General features: G+C 39.8%; 1 gene segment (V, D, J or C); it reads left to right on the plus strand.

Annotated features, from left to right (window-relative positions):
• The first annotated feature begins 1,315 nt into the window (after positions 1–1,315).
• Positions 1,316–8,901, plus strand: LOC129407063 (immunoglobulin lambda variable 2-18-like). The segment is given in 2 exon segments: positions 1,316–1,361; positions 8,480–8,901. Coding segments are annotated over 2 exon segments (468 nt in total).
• Positions 8,902–9,135: the final 234 nt, after the last annotated feature.

Here is a 9,135-nt window from a genome sequence, read left to right on the forward strand (position 1 = left end):
ACAGACAGTTAACATAAAGACATTATTCTCCAAATTGCTTTCCTCTGTAAGAAAATTCATTGAGTCAGGCTCATCTCTGGGATTGGAGAAGCTATTTGAGGAAAGGGCTCATCTAAGGGGACTAAGTATTCACAGCATGCTCAGACAGGGCAAGAAGAAAAAGAAACTCACAAATTACACCTGGTAAGGAATCACTGGAGCTTATGCTCCTAAGTCAATGCTGATACCAGTCTCTTTCGCCCAGTTCTTCCAACCTGGAGTTGACTTCCTGGTTCCCAGTACATTATTCTTTATCCTGTTGACATCCACTCTTAAAGAAATATAGCTTCCATTTATAATATGAAAAGGGAAATCGACTTTATTTTGTCTCATATTTCTTAACTGAACTTCCTCCTATGATGATTTTCTTTCCTGTGTTTCCTCACTCCTCACCCCACCACTACATCAAGATCACTAACAGCAAAGAAATGTATTAGGGACAAGTAGGAGGATGTTCATCAGCTGAGGATGAATTTTAGATAGATTAGTGGACCAAGGGTCTGCATTGAACTTGGACTGGAGGAAGGCAGCAGAAGAAATAGCAGGGAATTTTCCATTTCCCACTCAGATGCCTCTGCTGGAATTGGGCTATGACATGTGTCCACCAGAAGGCAGTCAAGGCTTGTACGTGGGAAAATATCTTGATGTGGTTCCCTGACCTGCATAAAGTCCTGTAATTTGCTTTCCTATATGAGCTTTGCTAAAGTGACTGATATTGAGTTCCCCATGAGTTATACCCCAATAAATTCTATTATATATGATCACTAAATAATTTCTACCTCAATCAGGTTCAGGTCACTAGATAGAAATAAGACAGAAAATCCAGACTGTTGAGGAGAACTAGAGAGGTCTGAAGAAAAACAGAAAAACCCTAGATTTGCCTGAAGGCTGTGAAATAGAACAGTAATATTGTGTCCTCCTGCCTCCTCTGTCATCGTCACCATTTCACACAGAGCACTGAATGGAGGCCCCAGATTCCTGAGCTAGGAATGCCTGGGCCATGTCTCCTTCAACAGGAAGGATGGGAATCTCATCATGGTACAATCTGTGGCAACCCCTGCAGATGCATTTTCATCTTTCAAGTGAGAGCTGCAGTCTAGAGCTGCACCATCACAGGGTCAAGTTTGAGCAGGTGGGTGTGAACAGATTTAAGTGAGGAAGGATATTTGCATGGAGGCCCTTCCCTCTGCAGAAGCAGAGCAAGGGATAAGAGTAGGTGGCAGAGCGAGTTCCAGTGTTGGGAGTTAGGGGACAGCGTTCTTGGGGCGTTTCCACTATGGCCTGGTCTGTGTTTCTCCTCACTCTCCTCACCCAGGCCATAGGTGAGATCTCTGGGGGTGGGGGTGAGGGGGACTTGAGTTTGATTCTATGTCCTCTCCCCAGATTCACCTGTGAAATATCTCAAATTCATGAGAGCATGGTTCTCATTTCCCCCTCCTTTTTTTCAGGTTCCTGGACCCAACATGCCCTGACACAGCCTTCCTCTGTGTCTGAGGCTCTGGGAGGAGCGGTCACCATCTCCTGTATTGGAAGCAGCAATGACATTGGCTATTACACAAAAGGTGTCTCCTGGTACCAACAGCTCCCAGGCACAGCCCCCAAACTCTTGGTTTATGGTACTTCTCGGCCCACAGATATCCCTGATCGCTTCTCTGGCTCCAAGTCTGGCAACACAGCGACTCTGACCATCTCTGGGCTCAAGCCTGAGGACGAGACTGATTACTATTGTTGCTCACTCAGAAGTGATAAGACTTTCCACAGTGACTGTTGCTCATAAGGAAGTGAGACAAAAACCTGTTCTCAACCACTTCAGGCCGCCACACTTCTGAATCCAACGTTCGCTGCTTTTATCTTATTTAAAAAGTTTTAGTTAATGCACAGTTCAAATAACAAAGAAATCGTCAATGATTTTTATTTGCTATATATACATTTTTTCATATTTACTAATTACTATATTCATTTCAAATTCTCTCAGCATATATATTAAAGAATTAATAAATTAAATAGATAAATTTTGTAAGTTATTTTAATCATTTATAAAATAATTATTTAGAATATTTATATTTCTTATTCTATATCTTTCAAAACATTTATTTTATATCTTATATTTCATATCTTATATTTAAGACATTTTATATTTCTGCCATAGTTTTGCTGTATTCACATTTGTGCATCTATTAGCACTATTGTTTATTAACTCTTTTATGTACCTAAAAGAAATTCCTATTTCATTATCAGTACCTCTCAATTCCTTCTTAGTTTAAACTCACATACACAAAAATATACAATATTGGTGCTTATATTTGCTTATTTCAGTCATTTCACATTAATGAAACCATTAACACATAGATCATTGGACATGACCAACCTGGGTTGGTTTCCTGATATCCCATATGGTCTCCAGCACTGCTAGGGATAATTCCTGAATGCAGAGCCAAAAATAACTCTTGTGCATCACTGGGTGTGGCCCAAAACAAAATTAAACAATTAATAAGTGACAGTTTGGATTCTCCTGCTTCTTTATCAAGCTTTTTCTTTCTTTATTATTATAACTTTAGCAATTTTTCAATATTTCCATGAAAAAATTCCAATATATGTATATGTGTATGCTATTGTATCCAATATTAGAGTATTCCTATATTAATTTCATTTCTACTGTAACTCAATTTTTCTTTAAATTCTTAAGAAACAATGGTTGTTAAAAAACTGAGCAGTCTTGGAAGCTAATCTAGTTATATCCAAGTTCTATAATGAAAGAACAGTCATTTATTAATTGTTTAACTTTGTTTTGTGGCCACATCCTGTGATATCTAACAGTTATTCTGGCTCTGCACTCAGGAATTATCCCTAGCAGTGCTGTGGACCATATGGGATATCAGGAAACCAATCTAGGTTGGCCATGTGCAAGGCAAATACTCTACACACTGTTTTATCTCTCCAGCCTATGAATAGTCATTTAAAAACACATAATAGCAATCTTTTAGCAGACTATCAACTAAATTGTGTTCAGTCTGCTGGACTCATCATCATCTGTAATTTCTTCTTTATGTCTGAAAATTACAAAATCTTTTCTCTAATCTTGAGATATGTCCTGAGTATGAGCTTCAAGGAAGCCTACTCAAGTGGTTTCTATTATTTAAACATTTACTGATTAATAATCCTACCTTACTTAATGTTAGAATCCATGAGTAGAGCTCAAAAGTTAATCAAACAATAATAATTTGGGGCTTTCTTTATTTTAGGATGTATTACCTAAGCCTATTTTTCTCCAAAAACTTCTTATTGTTTTTTGCTTAGATTTGTATACTTATTTATTTACTTGTCACTGTCACTGTCATTCCTTTGCTAGTCCATTTACTCAAGCAGGCACCAGTAACATCTCTATTCCTCCCAGCCCTGAGATTTTAGCAGTCTCTCCTTACATCTTTCCCAACGATTGGAGGCTCTTTCAGGGTCAGGGAAATGACACCGATCATTACTGTTTTTGGTATATTGAATACGCCACCGGTAGCTTGCCAGGCTCTGCCAATGCGGGCGGGTAAGCTCTCCTACTGATGAATCATCAAGATATACAGAGCAACCTGTATAGACATGAAAAAAGACTCTGACAGGAGTAAAACTGTAGTAGTAGATTTCAACACCATTATCACACTGCCTGATAGATCAACCAGAAAGATACTCAAAAAGAAAACACTGATCTTATTTTTAAATTTTTTTTATTGAGTCACCATGTGGAAAGTTACAAAGTTTTCAGGTTTAAATCTTAGTTATACAATGCTCGAATACCCATCCTTTCACCAGTGCTCATATTCCACCACTAAGAATCCCAGTATAGCTCCACCCCGCACCCCCATACCCCTACCCCCCCACACCCCTAGTCCCCCCACTCGTAGCCCCCCCCGGCTGTGTAACTAATAAATTTCACTTTACTTTCACTTTGATTGCATTCAATATTTCAACAAAATTCACTATTATTGTTTGGGGAGTCTCTCCCCTAAAGTCAGACCTGCTGAAAAGGAAGCATTAGATAATTTGAGAAAACACTGATCTTAAAAGAAGAAATTGAGGGGATGGATCTAGCAGACTTTTCTAGAGTTCTTCACCCCCATCTGACACCCCAAAGTTTGAGTAAATGTTTTTCCCCAATAAACATGGGACATTCTCCAAGATGTTGGGACACAACATCTGTCTCCATAAACTCAAGAAGATAAAAGTTGTATTAACTATGTTTTCACACCATGTTGCTTTGAAAGTGAAAGCAATCCCAAACTGAAAATGGGGGGGGGATTCAAATACTTAGACTTAAAACTTACTATTGAAATATCAGAGATAAGTGATTTTAAACTGATATAAAAGAGGCCAAAAATTTCTCTAACCTTCTGCTTGCTACTCCACAATCCCGGGTGAGACGTGTCTCCTGCTGATATCACTGGACCTGTCTGAAATAGGAGGCAGAATTCCAACAGAAGGAAGAGCCCCTCCTTCACAGTGAGTCCCAGTAGCCTCCACACTGAACCTTCATCATTTTAAAGGCCCACATCACAGCACCTGGATTGTTGTCCAGTTATGTGGTTGTGCAATAGCTCAGCTCAACAAACTACATCTGCTCACAGCTATTCTTCCTGTCATTCTGTGAGGATGGACAGAAAAGACAGAGAGCTGTCACCAGTTTTATCTTTTAGTATCTTCCAGACTTCCAGAGCATGGGGGATGGGGGTGTTCTAGCAGTAGGGTGTAACTACTACAAAAACTCATCCTGACCATAAGAACACGAGAAAACAAACCAATGGGAAAACATGTAGGAACCCATCAAGTTTAATGAACAAAACACTATATCACTGAAGACATAAACAGCACCAGTAAATCCTCAGACAGTGTCTTTAGTAAAGTTATGATGAGCATGTTCAATGCGTTCAAAGAAGCGAAAGCACAGGTAGTCAGTAAAGCACCAGAAAGTATGAGAGTCGAAATGAGAAAACGATTTCAGTCAGAAATCACAGAAATTAAGAGCATAGTAGATGATATTAAAAACAAAGTCGATAGAAGCTCTGAACATCAGAATAATAGAAGCTGAACAGAAGATTGAGGAGGTCCAAGACAAGAAGTGGGAAACCACTAGAAAGCAGCAGAAGGTCTAAATTAACCTGGGAAGAAATGAACACCCTACCAGAGAACTATGGGATAAGTTCAAAAAGAACAAAGTAAGAATCACTGATGTCTCGAAAGAACAGGAAGATAAATGTGGTAAAGAAACACAAGTTAAAAAAAATTGATGAGAACTTCTCAAAGTTGATGATTACAGCCACCAAGATCCAAAAGTCTGCTGGGGTCCCAGTGAAAATAGGCCCAATCAGGAAAACTCCAAGACATATTGTACCCAAAGACAAAATCCAAATATAGAGAAAGAATACTGAAGAAGATCAAAAACATTTATTCCAAGTAAATTCCATTAAATGAACAGCAGATCTGCAAATGAGGATTTATGAGTCAAATGAATATTGAAGGATATAGTGCAAAAACTCAATGAAATAAACATCTCAAAAGAATATTCTATCCGGCTAGATTATCATTCAGATTTGAAGGAATTATATAGAACTTCATGGACGGACAATGGCTTAGGGAACTAGAAGCTTTGAAACAAGTTTTGTAGGAAGTGTTTAAAAAGCTCCTATCAAGGGCAGGAGAAACTTCCTCTCATGTGGAATTGAGTATGGCACGGACTATCGGTCCATCTGGTTGTCCTCTACTAGATTAAGAAAGGTTCAAAACATATAGAAACTCATCATCATAAATTGACTTTTACTAGTTTCATTTCTGATACTTCTACCCAACATTTCTTGGTTTTACTGGACCAATGATATGAAATACATTTGTTATAGCAACCAAGTGACTGGGATGGAACCTGGGGATATTGGTGCAGAGAGGGGACATTAGAGGTGAGAGTGGTGTTGGAGCACTGTACATCTGAAACAACTCTATTATGAGCAACTTAGTCAAAACAATGTCTCAGTCAACAATCCTGGGGGAGAAAGAAAAAGAATAGTTTCCAAACAATGACCTGGGAGGGGCCCTAGTGGGAGGAAGATTTCTGGAAGCAATAATGAAGATGACAATTGCCAGAACATAAGGGATGCCACAAAAACTGTGTTAAAATATATTTAAAATAAGGAAATCATTCATCAAGAATAAAGGGCCCAAATAAGTAATCTAACTGCATCAGGAGTGATTCTTGATTGTAGAGACAGAAACAACACATGGCATGAGCACCAGAATGAAAGAGGAGGAGGAGAAGAAAAAGGAGGAGGAGGAGGGAAAAGAAGAGGAGGTGGAGGAGAATGAGGAGGAGACATTGGTGGTGAGAAATGTACATTGATGAATGGACAGGCGTTGCAACATTATATGACTGAAACCCAATCATGAATAACTTTGTAACTGTGTATCTCATTGTGATTCAATTAATTCTTTTTTAATTTTGAAAAGGTGAATGGTGGTAAAAAAGAAAATACTGAGCATCACCAGGTGTGATCCCAAAACAAAACAAAACAAAACAAAGTAGAAAACCCAAAGACAAGGAGTTAGGAGAAAAAAAGGAGAAGAAAGACAAGAACTTCTGAGGAAGTAAAAAAAGTAAAGAAGTTAGAAAGTAAAAAAAGTGGTAGAAATCAACTTACTTCTGCTGCTTTACAAATTTTAGTTATACCATTAGGTGACTCCAGGGGGCAGTGAGGAGCTGTATTTGGTACGATCCTTTCCTGTGGTTTACAGGAAATCAATCAACTTGAAAGTCTCAATAACTGCATCTCAATAAGTTAGTCTAAAGGGGAAGTAAGGGTGCGCTATTCCAAATCTGCTGTCTTTCTTTGAGTACAGCAACACAGAAGAGAAAACCAGAAATTCACTGTTGTTTTCTGTTAGTTCAATGTGGCTGCTTCCCCTATTTGCCTTGTGTGACCCACATTTTTAGGGATTCGAATAGTTATTGTTTGTAAGTTCTTGAAGTTTATCTGAATTAAGGGGTCTGTTTGTGGTGATTGGGGGGCAAATGGTGTTCTGACCTCACTGATAATTTTAACTTGACATTGTAGTCTTCTTTCTCTTAAATACTGTGAAGTGTATCTTCCCCTGCTCACCCTTATTTGATATTACAGAGGTAGTTGTACAAGGACGGGGGATGGGGAGTATAGAAACACCCATTGTGATGTTTTTCCATTGAGTTGTGCTCGCTGGAGCTGTACATCAGGAGGTAGAAATTCCCCCACTTGGCACCAAGTGTTCCTCAGGGCTGCCCTTCCTGGCCTGGTACCACACATCTTGAACTATCATTGGGGTTGTGCTCCATTAAGTTTGGAGTTGACACACACTCCACTCTCTTGGCTATGTTACAGCTGGGAGTTTCTTGTGAAGTTGGGAATCCACACAGCAGAGGATAACGTGGGAGTGACAATCGGCTTGTGAGAATCAGGACAACAGATGCTTTAGCACAAACAAGCATGGTTGGGGTAGTGACAAGGATGTACCTGAGACTCAACACCGACGGCCAACCATCAAGAGCAGGTGTTTACATGAAAGAGTAACTTTGCCAATGTTAGACAGAGAACCTGAAACATGGGCACCCATGAGAGGGCATTCCCTAGAGTAACACTATAATGAGCGATCATTGAGGCAGTCACATTACAAGCAAAGACCCAGAATATTAGGAAGGTCATGAACATATGTGACGTCAGCACATTTATTTTCCTCATCAAATCAGGTATCAAAATGTTTGTATGAGAAAAGTTTATATCAAGGAGAATTAACTTGTTTGATAGTTATGCTCTGCAGAAATACAGAGGTGCCAGAGATAGTCTATTGCTGGTTCAATCTCTGGCACCAGGTCAGTTTCCTAGGTTTGGTCTTGAGGTCCCAGAGCACCACCATGGTGGGCTCAGCAGCACCATACAGTGTACTTGGACCACAGCACGACAAAGCCCGGCATTGAACTAACTGCCAGCCATGTTAGGAGAATATCAGGAGTGTCCTCCATGCCTTAATAAATGTCAAAATAAAATTTAAAAACAAAGTAAAGAGAAATAAAAACAAATAATAATGATTTTTTTTTTTTAAGTAATGCAGAAACATCTGGAGCCTGAGGCCAGGCCAGAGAGGGGTGAGCAGAGGCAGGTGCAGGAAGCAGCTTTGCATGCAGGCCCCTCCCTTCTCTGGGGCAGGGGAGGGATAAGAGCTGGCAGAGAGCCAGGCCCAGGGTTGGGGTGTCAGCAGGCAGAACTCTGGGCATCTCCATCATGACCTGGGCTCTTCTCCTGCTCAGCGTGCTCAGTCAGGGCCGAGGTGAGGCTCTGGGAAGGGACCCTGGCAAATCTGGGCTCACCCTTTGTCTCCCCTCCTCAGGTCCATCCAGAACCAGCCTGAACTCACCAGAGTTTTATTTTCTCTTCATCAGGGATCTGGACCCAGTCTGCTCTGACTCAGCCTCCCTCGGTGTCTGGGACTCAGGGACAGTCAGTCACCATCTCCTGTGCAGGAACCAGTAATGACTTTGGGAGATATAATTATGTCTCCTGGTACCAGCAGCAGGAGGGCACAGCCCCCAAAATGCTGATTTATAATGTCAATAAGCGGCCGTCAGGGAGCCCTGATCGCTTCTCTGGCTCCAAGTCTGGCAACACAGCGACCCTGACCATCTCTGGGCTCAGGCCTGAAGACGAGACTGATTATTTCTGTATGTCATTTATGAGTGGTGACACTTTCCACAGTAGCTGCTATATACAGGGAACTGAGACAAAAACCTGTTCTCAACCTCCTCAGGCTGCCACACTTCTGAATCCAAGTTATGCTGCTTTTATCTTACTTACAAAATTTTAGTGAATGCAAAGTTTAACTAACAAAGAAATATTCAAAAATTCCTATTTTATGAATTTTTATACATTTTTCCATATTTACCATTTACTATACTCATTTCTAATCTCTCACCACAAATGTATTAAAGAATAGATTGTAGAAGTTATTTCAGTCACTTATAAAATACTTATTTAGAATATTTTAATTTCTTGTTTTATATACTTCAAAATACTTATTTTATATCTTATATTTTATATT

Source organism: Sorex araneus, chromosome 9 (genome assembly GCF_027595985.1).
Source record: "Sorex araneus isolate mSorAra2 chromosome 9, mSorAra2.pri, whole genome shotgun sequence".
In the NCBI taxonomy this organism is placed as follows: Eukaryota; Metazoa; Chordata; class Mammalia; order Eulipotyphla; family Soricidae; genus Sorex; species Sorex araneus.